Source organism: Coregonus clupeaformis, chromosome 7 (genome assembly GCF_020615455.1).
Source record: "Coregonus clupeaformis isolate EN_2021a chromosome 7, ASM2061545v1, whole genome shotgun sequence".
NCBI classification, from domain to species: domain Eukaryota; kingdom Metazoa; phylum Chordata; class Actinopteri; order Salmoniformes; family Salmonidae; genus Coregonus; species Coregonus clupeaformis.
In genome coordinates, this window is record NC_059198.1 from 31,715,400 (window position 1) to 31,738,603 (window position 23,204).

The following is a 23,204-nucleotide window of genomic DNA, read 5'->3' on the forward strand; positions in this document are numbered from 1 at the left end:
ATCCAGACGATAGGCTGGCGGTGGCCCCAAGGAGATGACAGAACTCCTTCCAAAGGTTGCTGAGAATTGCGGGCCCCGGTCTGACACTATATCCTGGGGTAGGCCATGGATACGAAACACATGTTCCAGGACCACCTGGGAGGTCTCTTTAGCAGAGGGTAGTTTGGGAAGGGGGCACGAAGTGGGTCATCTTACTAAAGCGGTCAACAATGGTAAGGATGACTGTGTGTCCGTCAGAGGGCGGAAGGCCCGTAACAAAGTCCAGTGAAACGTGGGACCAGGGCCTCTTGGGTATGAGTAGGGGTTGCAGCAACCCAGCAGGAGGCTGGTTGGGAGTCTTGTTTCGGTTACAAGTGGGACAAGCTCGGATGAATTCTCGGACATCCCGTCTCATCCCCCGCCACCAGAACCGCTGGCGGACCAGATGAAGGGTGCGAGTGATGCCGGGATGACAGGCCAGACGGGATTCGTGCCCCCCACTGAATCACAGGTGACCTGAGATTTGCTGGAACAAACAGACGGTTGGGGGCGCTGGTGCTTGGACCTGGCTGGTCCCGAAGAGCCTCCATGATCTGCTTCTCGATCTCCCAGGTGAGGGCCGCTACGACCAAGTGGCTGGGAAGAATGGGAGCTGTCATGGCGGTGGTCTCGTCCTTCTGAAACATCCGGGAAAGAGCATCAGGTTTGATGTTGCGAGATCCCGGGCGGTAGGAGAGCGTGAAATTGAAGCGCGTAAAGAACAGAGACCACCGCTGTTGACGGGAGTTCAGCCTCCTGGCTGTTTGGATATACTCCAGGTTCTTGTGGTCTGTCCACACTACGAATGGTTCCTTTGACCCCTCTAACCAGTGCCGCCATTCTTCAAGGGCGAGCTTGACAGCCAACAGCTCGCGGTTCCCAATGTCGTAGTTGCATTCGGCAGGGGTTAGCCGACGGGAGTAGAAGGCACAGGGGTGCATCTTGCCATCCTCAGCTGCTCTTTGAGAAAGCACTGCACCCACTCCCACGTCCGAAGCATCTACCTCCACCACAAACTGCCTTGCTGCATCTGGCATCTGGAGGATGGGAGCAGAAGTGAAACATGTCTTGAGGATATTGAAGGCCTTATCAGCAGCTGATGTCCATTGGTACGGTTGTTTAGTGCTGGTTAGCGCCGTGAGGGGTGCAGCCACTGTGCTATAGTTTCTGATGAATCTCCTATAAAAGTTGGCAAAGCCCAGGAACTGTTGCAACTTCTTCCGAGACTCAGGAACTGGCCAGGAAGTGACAGCCGACACCTTCGTGAGATCCATCTGAATGCTGCCCTCGGTCACCACATACCCCAGGAATGAAACGGTCTTGGCATGGAACTCGCACTTCTCTGCCTTCACGAAAAGAGAGTTCTCCAGCAGGCGGCGCAGGACCAACCGGACGTGGTGCGTGTGTTCTGACAGAGTCTTTGAGAATATTAAAATATCGTCAAGGTACACAAATACGAACGTATTTAGCATGTCCCTGAGGATATCATTCACTAGGGCTTGAAAAACTGCTGGGGCATTGGTGAGGCCGAAGGGCATGACGAGATATTCATAGTGGCCGGTTGGTGTGTTGAACGCTGTCTTCCATTCGTCTCCCTCCCTCATCCGCACCAGATGGTAGGCATTGCGAAGGTCCAGCTTAGTGAATACAGTGGCTCCCTGCAGCAGTTCGAAGGCAGACGAAAGTAAGGGCAGTGGGTAGCGATTCTTAACCGTGATGTCGTTCAGACCCCGGTAATCTATGCATGGACGAAGAGAACCGTCCTTCTTGCCGACAAAGAAGAATCCCGCTCCTGCGGGGGAAGACGACGGTCTAATTATCCCGGAGGCAAGAGAGTCATTAATGTAGTCCTCCATGGCCTTTCTTTCCGGGGCTGACAGTGAATACAGACGACCCTTGGGAGGTGCTGTGCCAGGCAGGAGATCAATCGCGCAGTCATAGGGTCTGTGTGGGGGTAGAGATGTCGCCTTGGATTTGTTGAACACCTCTTTCAGGCTGTGGTAACAGGCCGGAACATTGGATATGTCGGAGGTAGCGCTAGATCCTTCCCGGTGAACGGGCAGGGTGGCCCCCCTTAAACAGGTCTGGTGACAACTCCTTCCCCACTCACGGACTGTTCCTGTCTCCCAGTCGATGTGGGGGGTTGTGCTGACGGAGCCACGGGTATCCAAGAATGAGTGGTTGGCCAGGTGAGTGTAGGAGGTGAAACTGGATGGACTCCTGGTGGTTTCCTGACAGCAGGATTGTCACAGGGGCGGAGATATGAGTGACAGTGCCAAGATGATGCCCATCCAGGGCTCGTGCAGGAATGGGTTGTGTCAGTTGATGATGGTTCACGCCCAGTTGCTGTGCAAGCTCAGGGTCCATGATGTTTGCTTCGGCTCCCGGAATCCACAAGGGCGGCCAATGTATGAGTCTTGTCAGAAAGCTGAAGGCGGAGATGAAGCAGGGTCTTTCGGATGGAGGGAGACTGAAGGCTTGTTGAGCTCACCCGGATCTCCCCTACACCTGGTGAGCTGCGGCTTTTGCCGGACAAGTAGCGACACGGTGATTCTCGCCACCACAGTAGAGGCAAAGGTTGGAGCTTAGACGGCGCCGACGCTCCTCGGGAGTCAGAGAGGCACGGCCAATCTCCATGGGCTCAGGCTGATTGAGTTGGCTATGGGACTTGACAGGCAGGGGCTGGACAGAAGCGGTATCGACCCGAGTACGGATGGCAGGTTGACTGAGACGGCCCTTCTCCCTCCTCCGGGTCTGTATACGGCGGTCAATGCGAACGGCAAGGTCAATGGCGGCATCAAGCGTTGAGGGCGGGTCATGGGAAACAAGCTGCGTCCTTGATATAGTCCGCCAGGCTATGGAGGAAGGCTTGCACCAGTGCCTCTGGGTTAAACGAGCTTTGACTGGCCAGGGTACGAAAGTCAATGGAGAAGTCTGCCACTGTCCGATTGCCCTGACGGATGGTGAGCAGAGCTTGTGACGCTTCGGCTGTTGGCGAGCCTAGGTCAAAGACCTTTAACATCTCCTCCTCAAAGGCACTGAAGGAGGCACAGGCTGGGGTTTGCCGGTCGAATTCCGCCGTTCCCCACAACCGAGCTCGACCGGTGAGATGTGTGATGACATACCCCACCTTGGCTCCCTCTGTTGAGAAAGTCCTGGGCTGTAGTGCAAACTGGATTCGGCAGCTGCTCAAGAATGGTCTTACTTGCTTCTGGTTGCCATCAAAACGTTCCGGGTTCCCAATCCTTGGTTCAGGAGCGTGGGGATCTGGTGGCAGCACTGCCGGGCCTGCAGCATTGGGACCTCCAGCGGAGGGATGAAGGAGTATCGGTGGTACAGGAACAAAAGGACCAGGGGGGGTGCAGGTGGAGTAGCCGGGGCTTGAGAGTAGTTGCAGGGCTTGGGCTAGCTGTTGTTGCTGCAGTTGGAACTGTTGTTGCTGCTGGTTGAATAGCTGGAGAAGGGAAGCGATGTCGCCAGCCATCCGATTTATGTCTCCCTCAGAACGTTCCAGTCGCTGTAGGGCAGTCCTCTCTGGCTCTTCCTCCATCGTGGTCAGGGAGTGCGCTGGGTCCATGATGGTCAGATCGTTCTGTCACGAACAGAAGAGGACCCAAGAGCGCAAGTTCAAATTCAGAGTTCTTTATTCAAGGTTACAGGCGGGAAGAGGAGTCCCAGGGGTGTCAGGGGGTCTTTCAGGGTCCTCCTGTGGGTACCTGTGCTCCGGGGGTCACCAAATGTCCGGGGGTGTCCAGTCCAAGTGCTTAGTGTGTGTGTTCCCCAGTGATGGAGCGGCGTATCGGGCTGAGGGTGGTGAAACGTCTGGGCACGCTCATCTGGTGGTCGGAGACCTGGGGAACACACACACACAACAGCAATATGAATGGCAGGCAGAAGTACAGATCAGGGCTGGGCAAATATCGTGGTGAGAGACAGAAGGCAGAAACGAGTTACCGGAGGGGCTGAAGATCGGAGAGTAGTCGAGGTCCAGAAGGCAGGTTGGGATAGACGGGGCAGTAGAACAAGGAGGCAGTCAAGAAAGGATCGGTATCACAAACAGGAGTCAGAGCGCAGACAGGCAGGTTACTGGTCCGGGTTTGAAGACGATCTGACAGGGCTTGGCTGAAAACCAGGGCTTGATATACTGGGAGAGAGAGTGCTCATGACACTATCATTTTCATCGAACACAATCAAAGTCAATATAAGCCCTAGATGCCTTCAATTGCCCAATTTATAGGCATGCCCAATATATACTTTTTTTTAACAAAGTGATGTTATGTAGATAAATAAATAATCAAAAGAAAACTTGTTTATTTATTAGCCTAGTGGTTCTAAGTATTTAGGCATATAATTGTGAAATAGGTCTCTTGAAATCATTGCCAAAAGCTCAAGAGATACTATTACAATTAGGTCTAGATTATTTATGGTTTGATCATATTCAAATATCAAAACATTCTTTTAACAACTCCAAAGTAATTGCATGTGGCGCAGGAACCACATTATCAAGACACCTGCTGGTAACTCTTAACTGGTTAGGACAGCTCATGAGGTGTCCTAAACATCTGTTGACTAGGTGTGACTCATGACTAAAGGCTTCAAGGATAGCTTTAATTTTCTACCCATCAGCACTTACAATAAATGTTCTACTCTGAGACCCTTTGTGAATACGGGCCCAGATCTAAAGCATAGCCTTTAGTGGGTGAACACAGTATTGTGAATTGCAGGAGACCCATGTTTCAATCACAGTCAGACACATGTGTACTACGGTCCATTTGACATTGCATGGTTTTAATTTGTGGTGGTGTGTATGATGTCTGACTTCCTCATTGGTTTGTCTCAGGGGAGAGGTGCATTGTGGTCCAGGGTCGCTGGTTAACCCCAAGTGTCTTTGAGGAGTTTGGGGGGAAGAAGAACAGTAAGAACTGGAAGTACAGTATCCGCTGTAGAGACACCACTCTGGGAAAACTGATCCAGGTACAGCATATACTGTAGCTGATTTATTTTATTTGACAATTAAAAACACAATTCAGCCAGACATGGATACAATGCATTTAAAATCATCAAAGATAAAACAGAAAAGTTGAACAGCTTGGTCACTTTTCATACTCTAATCAGGCCTATGTCATTTGGACAATTTTCATTTACGTCATTTAGCAGACGCTCTTATCCAGAGCGACTTACAAATAGGTGCATTCACCTTATAGCCAGTGGGATCACCACTTCACAATGTTTTTTTGGTTGTTTTTTTTGTTGCCATACACTACACTGTGGGATATAGGTCTGTATCATATAGTCTGTATCATATACTGTATCATATAGGGGAGACTGGTGTGTATTTCTCAGCACCAGTATATCTTACAAAACTATTTTCAATATTAGGAGAAACACCAAGGTCTTGGGTTGAAATGGGGTCCCTTTTTATCCTCATATCTTATTCCAACACTGTAAGACAGGTTAACATTCACAAGGCCACAGGGCCAGATGGATTACCAGGACACGTACTCAGAGCATGCACTGACCAGCTGGCAAGTGTCTTCACTGACATTTTCAACCTCTCCCTGACCCAGTCTGTAATACCTACGTACCTTCAATCAGACCACCATAGTCCCTGTGCCCAAGAACGCCATGGTAACCTGTCTAAATGACTATTACCCTGTATCACTCACATCTGTAGCCAATGAAATGTTTTGAAAGGCTGGTCATGGCTCACATCAACACCATCATCCCAGACACCCTGGACCAACGCCAATTCGGATACCGCCCCAACAGATCCACAGATGATGCAATCTCTATTGCACTCCACACTGCCCTTTCCCACTTGGACAAAAGGAACACCTACTTGAGAATGCTGTTCATTGACTAAAGCTCAGCGTTCAACACCATAGTACCCTCAAAGCTCATCACTAAGCTAAGTACCCTGGGACTGAACACCTCTCTCTGCAACTGGATCTTGGACTTCCTTACGGGATGCCCCCAGGTGGTGAGGGTAGGCAACAACACATCCGCCACTCTGACCCTCAAGACCAGGGCCCCTCAGGGGTGCGTGCTTAGTCCCCTCCTGTACTCCCTGTCCACCCACGACTGCGTGGCCACGCATGACTCCAACCCCATCATTAAGTTTTCAGACGACACGACGGCAGTAGACCTGATCACCGACGACGTTGAGATAATAATAATAATATATAATAATATAATATAATAAATAATAATATAATATGCCATTTAGCAGACGCTTTTATCCAAAGCGACTTACAGTCATGCGTGCATACATTTTTGTGTATGGGTGGTCCCGGGGATCGAACCCACTACCTTGGCGTTACAAGCGCCGTGCTCTACCAGCTGAGCTACAGAGGACCACATAGGGAGGAGGTCAGAGACCTGGCAGTGTATTGCCAGGACAATAACCTCTCCCTCAATGTCAGCAAGACAAAGAACTGATCGTGGACTACAGGAAACGGAGAGCCGAGCACGCCCCCATTCAAATCAACAGGGCTGTAGTGGAACCGGTCGAGAGCATCAAGTTCCTCAGTGTCCACATCACTAAGAATCTATCATGGTCCAAACACACCAACAGAGTCATGAAGAGGGCACAATAATGCCTCTTCCCTCTGAGGAGGCTGAAAAGATTTAGCATGGGCCCTCAGATCTTCAAAAAGTTCTACAGCTGCACCATTGAGAGCATCTTGACTGGCTGCGTCACCGCTTGGTATGGCAACTGCTTGGCATCTGACCGCAGCCTACATTTTCCCCCAGTGGCGCAGTGGTCAGCCCCTTGCCATTTGAGTGACAGCTAGCAAGATGCACACAAAGCAGAGCGAACGAGTGAGAGAGCAATGACGTGGTGAACATATCTGCACATATGTGTCCTTTTACGGTACCAGTCAAAGGTTTTTTCTTTATTTTTACTATTTTCTACATTGTAGAATAATAGTGAAGACATCAAAACTATGAAATAACACATATGGAATCATGTAGTAACCAAAAAAGTGTTAAACAAATCAAAATATATTTTATATTTTATATTTTTCAAAGTAGCCACCCTTTGCCTTGATGACAGCTTTGCACACTCTTGGTATTCTCTCAACCAGCTTCATGAGGAATGCTTTTCCAACAGTCTTGAAGGAGTTCCCACATATGCTGAGCACTTGTTGGCTTCTTTTCCTTCACTCTGCGTTCCAACTCATCCCAAACCATCTCAATTGGATTGAGGTCGGGTGATTGTGGAGACCAGGTCATCTGATGCTGCACTCCATCACTCTCCTTGGTCACAGCTTGGAGGTGTGTTTTGGGTCATTGTCCTGTTGGAAAAACAAATGATAGTCCCACTAAGCGCAAACCAGATGGGATGGCGTATCGCTGCAGAATGCTGTGGTAGCCATGCTGGTTAAGTGTGCCTTGAATTCTAAATAAATCACAGACAGTGTCACCAGCAAAGCACCCCCACACAATCACACCTCCGCCATGCTTCACGGTGGGAACCACAAATGCAGAGATGATCCGTTCACCTACTCTGCGTCTCACACAGACATGGCGGTTGGAACCAAAAATCTCAAATTTGGACTCATCAGACCAAAGAACAAATTTCGACCGGTCTAATGTCCATTGCTCGTGTTTCTTGGCCCAAGCAAGTCTCTTCTTATTATTGGTGTCCGTTAGTAGTGGTTTCTTTGCAGCAATTCGACCATGAAGGCCTGATTCACGCAGTCTCCTCTGAACAGTGGATGTTGAGAAGTGTCTGTTACTTGAACTCTGTGAAGCATTTATTTGGGCTGCAATCTAATGCAGTTAAATCTAATGAATTTATCCTCTGCAGCAGAGGTAACTCTGGGTCTTCCTTTCCTGTGGCGGTCCTCATGAGAGTCAGTTTCAACATAGCGCTTGATGTTTTTTGCGACTGCACTTGAAGAAACGTTCAAAGTTCTTTACATTTTCCGTATTGACTGACCTTCATGTCTTAAAGTAATTTGCTTATTTGAGCTGTTCTTGCCATAATATGGACTTGGTCTTTTACAAAATAGGGCTATCTTCTGTATACCACCCCTACCTTGTCACAACACAACTGATTGGCTCAAATTAACTTTTAACAAGGCACACCTGTTAATTGAAATGCGTTCCAGGTGACTACCACATGAAGCTGGTTGAGAGAATGCCAAGAGTGTGCAAAGCTGTCATCAAGGCAAAGAGTGGCTACTTTGAAGAATCTCAAATATAAAATATATTTTGATTTGTTTAACACTTTTTTGGTTACTATATGATTCCATATGTGTTATTTCACAGTTTTGATGTCTTCACTATTATTCTACAATGTAGAAAATAGTACAAATAAAGAAAAACCCTTGAATGAGTAGGTGTGTCCAAACTGTTTACTGGTACTGTATATTTATTTTTTTAGGGGGTAGATTAGCTTTAACATTGGAGATAGATTGTGGGTTCTATCAATGTAATTGTCTGCATCATTTCCAATCCCCCATATACAGTTGAATTCGGAAGTTTACATACACTTAGGTTGGAGTCATTAAAACTTGTTTTTCAACCACTCCACACATTTTTAGTTAACAAACTATAGTTTTGGCAAGTCGGTTAGGACATCTACTTTGTGCATGACACAAGTAATTTGTCACGCCCTGACGTATAGAACTCTTGTTAGTTGAGTCAGGGTGTGGAAGTTCTATGTTATTATTTCTATGTTTACATTCTAGGTATTGTATTGGCCGGGTGTGATTCCCAATCAGAGACAGCTGTCGCTCGTTGTCTCTGATTGGGGATCATACTTAGGTAGCCCAGTTGCCTACTAAGTTTGTGGGATCTTGTTCCTGTGTTAGGCTTGTATTGTGTATAGCCTTGGACTTCACGTTACGTTGGTTTGTTGTTTTGTCATGAGTGTTTATTCGTAAATAAACATGTTTGCATACCACGCTGCACCTTGGTCTGACCCATCTCTCAACGATCGTGACAGAAGATCCCACCAACAACGGACCAAGCAGCGTGCCCAGGAGCAGCAGACACCCTGGACACAGGTGGGGAAGAGTTTTTGGACATGGGAGGAGATTTTTGCAGGGAAAGGACCCTGGGCGAAGGAGGAGGCCCAGGCAGGAGAGGAACACAGACGGCGTCGGCCGAGGAGGAAGCCCGCGAGACAGCTCCAATAACATTTTTGGGGGGGGGCTAAAAGGGTGGTCGGGGATCGATAGAGAAGAGCCCCGACCACTGCACTCGTGGGGGCTCAAGGAGGAGTCCTCACACGGAGAGTAAAGGACTGGTACAGTCGTAGACCTCCAGCGTCGGTTCCCAGTCCGGTACGGCCCGTGCCTGTTCCCCACACCACACCAGTGGTGCGTGTCGTCAGCCCGGTACACCCCGTACCTGCTCCCCGCCCCAGGCCAGTGGTTCGTGTTCCCAGTCCGGCCCGGCCCGTTCCTGCTCCACGCACCAAGCCAGTGGTGCGTGTTCCCAGTACGGCCCGTCCCTGCTCCTCGCACCAAACCAGTGGTGCGTGTCGCCAGCCCGGTACGCCCCGTACCTGCTCCCCGCACCAAGCCAGTGGTGCGTGTTCCCAGTCCAGTACGGCCCATCCCTGCTCCTCGCACCAAACCAGTGGTGCGTATCGCCAGCCCGGTATGCCCTGTACCTGCTCCCCGCACCAAGCCAGTGGTGCATGTTCCCAGTCCAGTACGGCCCGTCCCTGCTCCTCGCACCAAACCAGTGGTGCGTGTCGCCAGCCCGGTACGCCCCGTACCTGCTCCCCACACCAGGCCAGTGGTGCGTATTCCCCAGTCCGGCCCGGCCCGTTCCTGCTCCACGCCCCAAGCCAGTGGTGCGTGTTCCCAGTCCAGTACGGCCCGTCCCTGCTCCTCGCATCAAACCAGTGGTGCGTGTCGCCAGTCCGGTACGCCCTGTACCTGCTCCCCGCACCAGGCAAATGGTGCATGTTCCCAGTCCGTCCTGGCCCATTCCTGCTCCACGCACCAAGCCAGTGGTGCGTGTTCCCAGTCTAATACGGCCCGTCCCTGCTCCTCGCACCAAACCAGTGGTGCGTGTCGCCAGCCCGGTACGCCCCGTACCTGCTCCCCACACCAGGCCAGTGGTGCATGTCGCCAGCCCGGTACACTCCGTACCTGCTCCACGCACCAAGCCAGTGGTGCGTGTTCCCAGTCCAGTACGGCCCGTCCCTGCTCCTCGCACCAAACCAGTGGTGCGTGTCGGCAGCCCGGTACGCCCCGTACCTGCTCCCCGCACCAAGCCAGTGGTGCGTGTTCCCAGTCCAGTACGGCCCGTCCCTGCTCCCCGCACCAAACCAGTGGTGCGTGTCTCCAGTCCGGCCTGGCCCGTGCCTGCACCTCGCACCAAGCCAGGGGTGCGTGTTCCCAGTCCGGCACGGCCCGTGCCCGTTCGACTGGTGCCTGGTCCAGCACCGGTCAGCTGCTCCACTCCGGAGCCAGAGCAGTCCGCTCCACCGGGGTCCAGTTCAGCTCCGGTCAGCGGCTCCAGTCCAGACCCAGACGTCAGCCCCTCTCCAGGTTCGGGGTCTCCCACACCAGGGCCCAGACAGGGCTTGGTGCATCGCGGGAGGATTGCCGATCCAGGCCCAGACGTCAGCCCCTCTCCAGGTTCGGGGTCTCCAACACCAGGGTCCAGACAGGGCTTGGTGCATCGTGGGAGGAAGGAGAGGGGAAGCATCGCGCCGAGGTCCAGACCAGACCAGGGGCGCAACGGGGAGGCTGAGAGGAGGAGGTCGTCACGCCCGGAGCCAGATCCGCCTCCGAGGCGGAATGCCCACCCGGACCCTACCCTGTTATGTCAGGTTTGTGCGGTCGAAGTCTGCACCTTTGGGGGGGGTGGTACTGTCACACCCTGACGTATGGAACTCTTGTATGTTGAGTCAGGGTGTGGAGATCTATGTGATGCATTCTATGTTTATATTCTAGGTATTGTGTTTCTATGGTTGGCCGGTGTGATTCCCAATCAGAGACCGCTGTCGCTCGTTGTCTCTGATTGGGGATCATACTTAGGTAGCCCAGTTGCCTACTATGTTTGTGGGATCTTGTTCCGTGTTAGGCTTGTATTGTGTATAGCCTTGGACTTCACGTTACGTTGATTTGTTGTTTTGTCGTGAGTGTTTATTCGTTAATAAACATGTATACATTTCACGCTGCGCCTTGGTCTGACCCGTCTCTCAATGATCGTGACATAATTTTTCCAACAATTATTTAGACAGATTATTTCACTTATAATTCACTGTATCACAATTCCAGTGGGTCAGAAGTTGACATACACTAAGTTGACTGTGCCTTTAAACAGCTTGGAAGATTCCAGAAAAATGTCATGGCTTTAGAAGCTTCTGATAGGCTAATTGACATCATTTGAGTCAATTGGAGGTGTACCTGTGGATGTATTTCAAGGCCTACCTTCAAACTCAGTGCCTCTTTGCTTGACATCATGGGAAAATCAAAAGAAATAAGCCAAGACCTCAGAAAAAGAATTGTAGACCTCCACAAGTCTGGTTCATCCTTGGAAACAATTTCCAAACGCCTGAAGGTACCACGTTCATCTGTACAAACAATAGTATGCAAGTATAAACACCATGGGACCACGCAGCCGTCATACCGCTCAGGAAGGAGACGCGTTCTGTCTCCTAGAGATGAACGTACTTTGGTGCGAAAAGTGCAAATCTATCCCAGAACAACAGCAAAGGACCTTGTGAAGATGCTGGAGAAAACAGGTACAAAAGTATCTATATCCACAGTAAAACGAGTCCTATATCGACATAACCTGAAAGGCCGCTCAGCAAGGAAGAAGCCACTGCTCCAAAACCGCCATAAAAAGCCAGACTACAGTTTGAAACTGCACATGGGGACCAAGATTGTACTTTTTGGAGAAATGTCCTGTGGTCCGATGAAACAAAAATAGAACTGATTGCCATAATGCCCATTGTTATGTTTGGAGGAAAAAGGGGGTACTTGCAAGCCGAATAACACCATCCCAACCGTGAAGCACGGGGGTGTCAGCATCATGCTGTGGGGGTGCTTTACTGAAGGAGGGACTGGTGCACTTCACAAAATAGATGGCATCATGAGGAAGGAAAATTATGTGGATATATTGAAGCAACATGTCAAGACATCAGTCAGGAAGTTAAAGCTTGGTCGCAAATGGGTGTTCCAAATGGACAATGACCCCAAGCATACTTCCAAAGCTGTGGCAAAATGGCTTAAGGACAACAAAGTCAAGGTATTGGAGTGGCCATCACAAAACCCTGACCTCAATCCTATAGAACATTTGTGGGCAGAACTGAAAAAGCGTGTGCGAGCAAGGAGGCCTACAAACCTGACTCAGTTACACCAACTTTGTCAGGAGGAATGGGCCAAAATTCACCCAACTTATTGTGGGAAACTTGTGGAAGGCTATTGTGGGAAGCTTGTGGAAGGCTATACAGTTGAAGTCGGAAGTTTACATACACCTTAGCTAAATACATTTAAACTCAGTTTTTCACAATTCCTAGGAAACATTCCCTGTCTTAGGTCAGTTAGGATCACCACTTTATTTTAAGAATGTGAAATGTCAGAATAATAGTAGAGAGAGTGATTTATTTCAGGTTTTATTTCTTTCATCACATTCCCAGTGGGTCAGAAATTTACATACACTCAATTAGTATTTGGTAGCATTGCCTTTAAATTGTTTAACTTGGGTCAAACATTTCGGGTAGCCTTCCACAAGCTTCCCACAATCAATTGGGTGAATTTAGGCCCATTCCTCCTGACAGAGCTGGTGTAACTGAGTCAGGTTTGTAGGAGTCCTTGCTCTCACACGCTTTTTCAGTTCTGCCCACAAATATTCTATAGGATTGAGGTCAGGGCTTTGTGATGGCCACTCCAATACCTTGACTTTGTTGTCCTTAAGCCATTTTGCCACAACTTTGGAAGTATGCTTGGGGTCATTGTCCATTTGGAACACCCATTTGCGACCAAGCTTTAACTTCCTGACTGATGTCTTGAGATGTTGCTTCAATATATCCACATAATGTTCCTTCCTCATGATGCCATCTATTTTGTGAAGTGCACCAGTCCCTCCTGCAGCAAAGCACCCCCACAGCATGATGCTGGTACCCCCGTGCTTCACGGTTGGGATGGTGTTCTTCGGCTTGCAAGCATCTGCCTTTTTCCTCCAAACTTAACGATGGTCATTATGGCCAAACAGTTATATTTTTGTTTCATCAGACCAGAGGACATTTCTCAAAAAAAGTACGATCTTTGTCCCCATGTGCAGTTGCAAACCATAGTCTGGCTTTTTTATGGCGGTTTTGGAGCAGTGGCTTCTTCCTTGCTGAGCGGCCTTTCAGGTTATGTCGATATAGGACTCGTTTTACTGTGGATATAGATTATTTTTTACCTGTTTCCTCCAGCATCTTCACAAGGTCCTTTGCTGTTGTTCTGGGATAGATTTGCACTTTTCACACCAAAGTACGTTAATCTCTAGGAAACAGAACGCGTCTCCTTCCTGAGCGGTATGATGGCTGCATGGTCCCATGGTGTTTATATATGCGTACTATTGTTTGTACAGATGAACGTGGTACCTTCAGGCGTTTGGAAATTGCTCCCAAGGATGAACCAGACTTGCGGAGGTCTACAATTCTTTTTCTGAGGTCTTGGCTGATTACTTTTGATTTTCCCATGATGTCAAGCAAATAGGCACTGAGTTTGAAGGTAGGCCTTGAAATACACCCACAGGTACACCTCCAATTGACTCAAATGATGTCAATTAGCCTATCAGAAGCTTCTAAAGCCAGGTCAACATTCACAAGGCCGCAGGGCCAGACGGATTACCAGGACGTGTACTCCGAGCATGTGCTGACCAACTGGCAAGTGTCTTCACTGACATTTTCAACATGTCCCTGACTGAGTCTGTAATACCAACATGTTTCAAGCAGACCACCATAGTCCCCGTGCCCAAGAACTCTAAGATAACCTGCCTAAATGACTACCGACCCGTGGCACTGACGTCTGTAGCCATGAAGTGCTTTGAAAGACTGGTCATGGCTCACATCAACAGCATAATCCCAGAAACCCTAGACCCACTCCAATTTGCATACCGCCCCAACAGATCCACAGATGATGCAATCTCTATCGCACTCCACACTGCCCTTTCCCACCTGGACAAGAGGAACACCTACGTGAGAATGCTATTCATTGACTACAGCTCAGCATTCAACACCATAGTGCCCTCTAAGCTCATCACTAAGCTAAGGATCCTGGGACTAAACACCTCCCTCTGCAACTGGATCCTGGACTTCCTGACGGGCCGCCCCCAGGTGGTAAGGGTAGGTAACAACACATCTGCCACACTGATCCTCAACACGGGGGCCCCTCAGGGGTGCGTGCTCAGTCCCCCTCCTGTACTCTCTGTTCACCCATGACTGCATGGCCAGGCACGACTCCAACACCATCATTAAGTTTGCCGACGACACAACAGTGGTAGGCCTGATCACCGACAACGATGAGACAGCCTATAGGGAGGAGGTCAGAGATCTGGCCATGTGGTGCCAGGACAACAACCTCTCCCTCAACGTGACCAAGACAAAGGAGATGATTGTGGACTACAGGAAAAAAAAGAGGACTGAGCACGCCCCCATTCTCATCGACGGGCTGTAGTGGAACAGGTTGAGAGCTTCAAGTTCCTTGGTGTCCACATCACCAACAAACTATCATGGTCCAAACACACCAAGACAGTCGTGAAGAGGGCACGACAAAGCCTATTCCCCCTCAGGAGACTAAAAAGATTTGGCATGGGTCCTCAGATCCTCAAAAAATTCTACAGCTGCACCATCGAGAGCATCCTGACTGGTTGCATCACCGCCTGGTATGGCAACTGCTTGGCCTCTGAACGCAAGGCACTACAGAGGGTAGTGCGTACGGCCCAGTACATCACTGGGGCAAAGCTCACTGCCATCCAGGACCTCTATACCAGGCGGTGTCAGAGGAAGGCCCTCAAAATTGTCAAAGACTCCAGCCACCCTAGTCATAGACTGTTCTCTCTGCTACCGCACGGCAAGCGGTACCGGAGTGCCAAGTCTAGGTCCAAAAGACTTCTCAACAGCTTCTACCCCCAAGCCATAAGACTCCTGAACAGCTAATCATGGCTACCCGGACTATTTGCACTGCCCCCCCACCCCATCCTTTTTACGCTGCTGCTACTCTGTTAAGTATTTATGCATAGTCACTTTAACTCTACCCACATGTACATATTACTTCAACTACCTCAACTAGCCGGTGCCCCCCGCACATTGACTCTGCAACGGTACCCCCCTGTATATATAGCCTCCCTACTGTCACTTTATTTTACTGTATATATAGCCTCCCTACTGTCACTTTATTTTACTTCTGCTCTTTTTTTCTCAACACTTTTTTTGTTGTTGTTTTATTCTTACTTTTTTTGTTTAAAATAAATGCACTGTTGGTTAAGGGCTGTAAGTAAGCATTTCACTGCAATGTCTGCACCTGTTGTATTCGGCGCATGTGACCAATAAAATTTGATTTGATTTGATTTGATTCTAAAGCCATGACATCATTTTCTGTAATTTTCCAAGCTGTTTAAAGGCACAGTCAACTTAGTGTATGTAAACTTCTGACCCACTGGAATTGTGATACAGTGAATTATAAGTGAAATAATCTGTCTGTAAACAATTGTTGGAAAAATGACTTGTTATGCACAAAGTAGATGTCCTAACTGACTTGCCAAAACTATAGTTTGTTAACAAGAAATTTGTGGAGTTGTTGAAAAACAAGTTTTAATGACTCCAACCTAAGTGTATGTAAACTTCCGACTTCAACTGTATATTCTTAATATTTGTTTCCTTCTTTATCAATTTACCCTAATCCTACGTCCCCTCCCCTAGTTGGAGTAAAATAATGGACAACAATACTTAGGTTTCTACGTCCAGCTTACACATACTATATATATTTTACGGACACGGTATATTTTACATTAGTTATATTTTTTTATTCGCTTTTAGTCCAACCCTTCAGCTACCCTCAACTCCTCCCATGTATCTCTAATTTCCATACATTTTTCAGCTGTGCTGTCATGTTTCACAAAAGTACTGAACTATTCTCATAGTTTTTACAGATTCTAAATTAAAGATGAATATTTTTACTAAAATTATTATTATATTATTGATCGATTGGCTATGGCTTTTCAAGTCACCCAGCAGTGCTATTTGCAGAGTTAGTTCCAGGTAAATGTTGCAATTCTTCAGCCATTCCTGAACATGCAACCAAAAACAAACTACAGTTACGTAATTTAGCTGATGCTCTTACCCAGTGCGATTTACAGGAGCAATTAGGGTTAAGTGCCTTGCTCAAGGGCACATTGACAAGGGCTCTTAACCACTAGGCTACCTGCCGCCCTACATATGGGCAGTACCAAAACAAGTGATCTAATGATTCTGTCTCTTTGCAGCAAAATCTGCAGAGCTGGGATTGTTTGTATCCCTCATATACATAACATTCTGTTGGTTGCAAGAATTTTGTATAATAATTTAAACTGAAAAACTCGTAACTTTTTAATCCGCCGTTGTTTTGTGTATCAGTTCATAAACCATGTGCCATGGAATCAGCACATCGAAAATCGCTTCCCAACTATTTTGTGACCTGCATGGCGCAACTGTCAATTTGTTAGTCCTTAAATGAAACTGGTATACTTTTCTATTCATCACAATTTGGTTTAACCAAATGTGGGCTTTAATGTAGGGCCATTCCACTTGCCTCTTCCATTTTTGTGGTAATGCTGCAATCAGTTGGTTGTAATTTTGGATATAGCAGACATTTCCATATATTTTTGTTAGCTGCATGTTTGACATAACTCCAACAGTTTGTCACGATCGTCGGATACAGAGGACCAAGGCGCAGCGTGGAAGGTGAACATATTTATTAAATAATGATTACACGAACAAAATAACAAAATCGATACGTGACGCCCAAAGGTGCAAAACACAAACCTACACAGGAACAAGATCCCACAAACACTGTGGGAAAACTGGCTGCTTAAGTATGGTTCCCAATCAGAGACAACAAGCAACAGCTGATACACGTTGCCTCTGATTGAGAACCACACTGGCCAACATAGAACTACAAAAACTAGAACAAAAACAAATGAAAACTCACACCCTGGCTCAACATACTAGAGTCCCCAGAGCCAGGGCGTGACAGTACCCCCCCCCCAAAGGCGCGGACTCTGGCCGCGCCAACCAAACACCACAGGGGAGGGACCGGGTGGGCACTCCGCCTTGGCGGCGGATCCGGCTCCGGGCATGATTCCCATTCCCTCTCCAACCCCCCAAAGTACCCCTGGTCTGGTCTGACCCTGCTGGCCGGAGCTGGACTGAACACCGGTGGAGTGGATTGCTCTAGCTCCGGCGTGGAGCAGCTGACCGGTGCCGAACCAGGCACCGGTGGAACAGGCACGGGCTGTGCCGGACTGACGACGCACACCACTGGCTTGGTGTGGGGAGCAGGAACAGGCCGAACCGGGCTGACGATGCGCACCATAGGCTTGGTGCGGGGAGCAGGAACAGGCCGGGCCGGGCTGTTCCTGCTCCCCGTAGGCTTGGTGCGGGGAGCAGGAACAGGCCGGACCGGGCTGGCGACGCGCACCATAGGCTTGGTGCGGGGAGCAGGAACAGGCCAGACCGGGCTGACGACGCGCACCACAGGCTCGATGCGAGGAACAGGAACAGGCCGGACCGTACTGGGGACACACATCACTGGCCCTACGCAGGGATCAGGAACGGGCCGGACCGGACTGGTAACACACCCCAGTACCTCTCGCCGTGCCTCTACACTTTCCCTCTCCTCTGTGACCAGTGGCCCCCTTAACCTGGCACCCTCCTCTGCAAACCCGCTGGACCGCTCCATCGCGGCCTCCTGCTGCCCCGTCGTCCGCGGCGTGAGCCCCCCCCTAAAAAAATTCTGGGCTTCTCTCCTTCCTGTGGGCCAGGTCTCCATATCTCTCGCCAGCCTTTCGCCCTTCTGCTTCCAAGTCAAGCCCCTCTCTTCCTCACACGGCTTGACCCAGTCGAGGAGGCGAAGGAGATCCGCTAGAGATCTCCCTGGCAATGGCTCCTGGACACGCTGCTTGGTCCAGTCTTGGTGGGATCTTCTGTCACGATCGTCGGATACAGAGGACCAAGGCGCAGCGTGGAAGGTGAACATATTTATTAAATAATGATTACACGAACAAAATAACAAAATCAATACGTGACGCCCAATGGTGCAAAACACAAACCTACACAGGAACAAGATCCCACAAACACTGTGGGAAAACTGGCTGCTTAAGTATGGTTCCCAATCAGAGACAACAAGCAACAGCTGATACACGTTGCCTCTGATTGAGAACCACACTGGCCAACATAGAACTACAAAAACTAGAACAAAAACAAATGAAAACTCACACCCTGGCTCAACATACTAGAGTCCCCAGAGCCAGGGCGTGACACAGTTATATTTATGATATCATTAACAAAGATTATAACAATGTTTTTAATCAATTAGTGTATTTGAGTTGAACCATAATATTTGTTGTAATATTTGTTCTGTCTTTTCTGATGGATTAAACTGAAATTGCAACCAGCTTTCTATGGCCTGTTTTAAAAATAGCAATATTCTGGAGATTATTTCATTTTCAAATAACCAAAAGTGAGAGGTTGTAATCTGAATAAAGGGAAAAGGGCCATTTTTAACATGGGGTGAGCCATTTTGACTAATCTGCTGGAAAACCAGTTCAGATTTAAGTACAACTTTGGTATGGCTGAAGCCTTTAGTGAGAGGTTCAATGCTTTAATATTTAATAATTTCAGCCCTCCAAATTCATATTCATTATATACAGTGGGGAAAAAAAGTGTCACGCTCTGGCTCCGGGACTGTGTATTTTGAGCCAGGGTGTGTTCATTTGGTTGTGTTTCCTTGTTTGGTCGTGTGACTCCCAATCAGTGGTAACGAGTGTCAGCTGTCGGCTCGTTATCTCTGATTGGGAGCCATATTTAAACTGTCAGTGTTCACCTTAGTGTTGTGGGTTTTTGTTCCTTGTCAGTCATTGTAACTGAGGACTTCACGATTCGTCACTGTTTGTTGTTTTTGTAGTGAGTACTTTAATTTAATAAAGTCATGTTCGCTCAACGCGCTGCGCTTTGGTCTCCCTCATTAGACGATCGTGACAGAAAAACCCACCTTAACCAGATCAAGCAGCATGAAGAAAGAGAGGATGGACTTGGGAGCAGTTGAGTAGGAGTCTCGACTGGGCCAAGCCAAGAGAAGAGGAGAGAGGTTGGACTTTGGAGCAGTGGGGTGATAGTCTGGCGAGAACGATGGAGGCCTGGTCCACGAAGAGGAGAGAACCCCAGAAAATTTTTAGGGGGGCTCACGACGTCGGACCAGCAGGAGGCCGCGATAGAGCGGTCCAGTGGGTTGCCGGAGGAGGCCGTCGGGTTACGGGGGCCACTGGTCGAAGAGGGGATGGAGGAAGTAGAGGCACGGCGAGAGGTACTGGCGTGTGTTGCCAGTCCGGTCCGGCCCGTTCCAGATCCCGGTGTAGGGCCAGTGGTGTGTGTCCCCAGTACAGTCCGGCCCATCCAAGCTCCCCGCACCAAGCCAGTTGTGTGCGTCGTCAGCCCTGTCCGGCCCGTTCCTGCTCTCCGCGCCAAGTCTGTGGTGCGCGTCGCCAGCCCTGTCAGGCCCGTGCCTGCTCTCCGCACCAAGTCTATGGTGCGTTTCGTCAGCCCTGTCCGGCCCGTTCCTGCTCTCCGCACCAAGTCTGTGGTGCGCGTCGCCAGCCCAGTCCGGCCCATCCAAGCTCCCCGCACCAGGTCAGTGGTGTGCGTCGTCAGCCCGGTCCGGCTCAGTCCTGCTCCCCGCACCAAGACAAGGGTGCGAGTCGTCAGCCGGATTCAGCCTGTTCCTGCCACTCGCACCAAGTCAAGGGTGCGAGTCGTCAGCCGGATTCAGCCCATTCCTGCTACTCGCACCAAGCCAAGGGTGCGAGTCGTCAGCCGGATTCAGCCCATTCCTGCTACTCGCACCAAGCCAAGGGTGCGAGTCGTCAGCCGGATTCATCCCATTCCTGCTACTCGCACCAAGCCAGGGATGCGAGTCTTCAGCCTGGTGAGGCCTGTTCCGGCTCCACGCACCATGCAAAGGGTGCGTATCGTCTGCCAGGTCCGGTCCATTCCTGCCTCACGCGCCAAGCCAGGGGTGTGCGTCGGCAGTCCTGATCCAGCTAACTGGGTCAGATCGGACTGGGGGCACTACGGGGGGATTGTAGTAGGGTGGTGGTCAAGCCCGGAGCCGGAGCCGCCTCCGAGGAGCAATACCCATCCAGCCCTTCCCTATTTGGGGTGTAGGCGCGGTCGGAGTCCGCGCCTTTAGGGGGGGGTACTGTCACGCTCTGGCTCCGGGACTGTGTATTTTGAGCCAGGGTGTGTTCATTTGGTTGTGTTTCCTTGTTTGGTCGTGTGACTCCCAATCAGTGGTAACGAGTGTCAGCTGTCGGCTCGTTATCTCTGATTGGGAGCCATATTTAAACTGTCAGTGTTCACCTTAGTGTTGTGGGTTTTTGTTCCTTGTCAGTCATTGTAACTGAGGACTTCACGATTCGTCACTGTTTGTTGTTTTTGTAGTGAGTACTTTAATTTAATAAAGTAATGTTCGCTCAACGCGCTGCGCTTTGGTCTCCCTCATTAGACGATCGTGACAAAAAGTATTTAGTCAGCCACCAATTGTGCAAGTTCTCCCACTTAAAAAGATGAGAGAGGCCTGTAATTTTCATCATAGATACACGTCAACTATGACAGACAAATTGAGGAAAAAAAATCCCGAAAATCACATTGTATGATTTTTAATGAATTTATTTGCAAATTATGGTGGAAAATAAGTATTTGGTCACATACAAACAAGCAAGATTTCTGGCTCTCACAGACCTGTAACTTCTTCTTTAAGAGGCTCCTCTGTCCTCCACTCGTTACCTGTATTAATGGCACCTGTTTGAACTTGTTATCAGTATAAAAGACACCTGTCCACAACCTCAAACAGTCACACTCCAAACTCCACTATGGCCAAGACCAAAGAGCTGTCAAAGGACACCAGAAACAAAATTGTAGACCTGCACCAGGCTGGGAAGACTGAATCTGCAATAGGTAAGCAGCTTGGTTTGAAGAAATCAACTGTGGGAGCAATTATTAGGAAATGGAAGACATACAAGACCACTGATAATCTCCCTCGATCTGGGGCTCCACGCAAGATCTCACCCCGTGGGGTCAAAATGATCACAAGAACGGTGAGCAAAAATCCCAGAACCACACGGGGGGACCTAGTGAATGACCTGCAGAGAGCTGGGACCAAAGTAACAAAGCCTACCATCAGTAACACACTACGACGCCAGGGACTCAAATCCTGCAGTGCTAGACGTGTCCCACTGCTTAAGCCAGTACATGTCCAGGCCCGTCTGAAGTTTGCTAGAGTGCATTTGGATGATCCAGAAGAGGATTGGGAGAATGTCATATGGTCAGATGAAACCAAAATAGAACATTTTGGTAAAAACTCAATTCGTCGTGTTTGGAGGACAAAGAATGCTGAGTTGCATCCAAAGAACACCATACCTACTGTGAAGCATGGGGGTGGAAACATCATGCTTTGGGGCTGTTTTTCTGCAAAGGGACCAGGACGACTGATCCGTGTAAAGGAAATAATGAATGGGGCCATGTATCGTGAGATTTTGAGTGAAAACCTCCTTCCATCAGCAAGGGCATTGAAGATGAAACGTGGCTGGGTCTTTCAGCATGACAATGATCTCAAACACACCGCCCGGGCAACGAAGGAGTGGCTTCTTAAGAAGCATTTCAAGGTCCTGGCGTGGCCTAGCCAGTCTCCAGATCTCAACCCCATAAAAAATCTTTGGAGGGAGTTGAAAGTCCGTGTTGCCCAGCGACAGCCCCAAAACATCACTGCTCTAGAGGAGATCTGCATGGAGGAATGGGCCAAAATACCAGCAACAGTGTGTGAAAACCTTGTGAAGACTTACAGAAAACCTTTGACCTGTGTCATTGCCAACAAAGGGTATATAACACAGTATTGAGAAACTTTTCTTATTGACCAAATACTTATTTTCCACCATAATTTGCAAATAAATTCATTAAAAATCCTACAATGTGATTTTCTGGATTATTTTTTCTCATTTTGTCTGTCATAGTTGACGTGTATCTATGATAAAAATTACAGGCCTCTCTCATCTTTTTAAGTGGGAGAACATGCACAATTGGTGGCTGACTAAATACTTTTTTTCCCCACTGTAAATAGGCCCGTTTAATTTTGCCTGGCTTGCCATTCCAAATAAAGTGGAATATTTTTTGTTAATATAATAAAATATTTAAAAAGTAGTTTGGTGTATGCAGGGCCATAAGTAAATAGGTAAACTGGGATAAGACTAAATCATTGAAGATGCTAGTTACCACGTGGCTTGACCTAGGGACTCAGAAATAGGTTTGAATAGCTATCCCTTTCCTCTTTTCAACAAACATACGTGTTCATGGATGCTCCCATAATTCAAACATTTACAAAGAAAATATCACACATATTTTTTTTATTTTTTTTTTATTTTTTTTAGGGGGGATGGATCAGCTTAATATTGCAGATAGATTGTATCTTCTATCAATGTAATTGTCTGCATCACTTCCAATCCCCCATGTTTTTATTTTTTTTATTTTTTATATTCCCCTTTATTACTTTTCAACCCCACCATCCTTTCCCTACTTGGAGTAAATTAGTGAACAACAACGCCCAGGCCTCTACTTCCGGTCTATACTTACTATCTACACCTTATGGACAGAGTTAATTTTACAATAATTCTATATCTATATATATATATATATATTTATTTATTTATTTTTTTGCTCCAACCTCTCCGATCATTTTCATGATGTCCATCCGGTTTGCTTCTAAATGCCATATCTTTCTAACTGTGCTCTTTCCCAAAAGCTCCCAACATACAACCTATATACTTATTATGGACACAGTATGCTTACATTATTAGCTATCTTTGTTATTATTTGTTGTTATTTGTTATTAGTCCCATCCTTCAACTCTATTCAATACCTCCCATCTATCTCTTAACACCATCCATATAGGATTTCTATTTGCCATATATATTTC

The 23,204-nt window shown here is 48.4% G+C and overlaps 1 protein-coding gene across 1 annotated transcript in view; it reads left to right on the plus strand.

The window, feature by feature from the left end:
• The window catches only part of LOC121569732 (nuclear body protein SP140-like protein), a 78,364-nt gene that overhangs the window by 42,643 nt on the left and 12,517 nt on the right, over window positions 1-23,204 (plus strand). Inside the window, exon 5 of the mRNA XM_041880888.2 lies at window positions 4,859-4,992. Coding sequence (XP_041736822.2) covers window positions 4,859-4,992 — 134 coding nt within the window. The remainder of the gene's footprint in view (window positions 1-4,858; window positions 4,993-23,204) is intronic.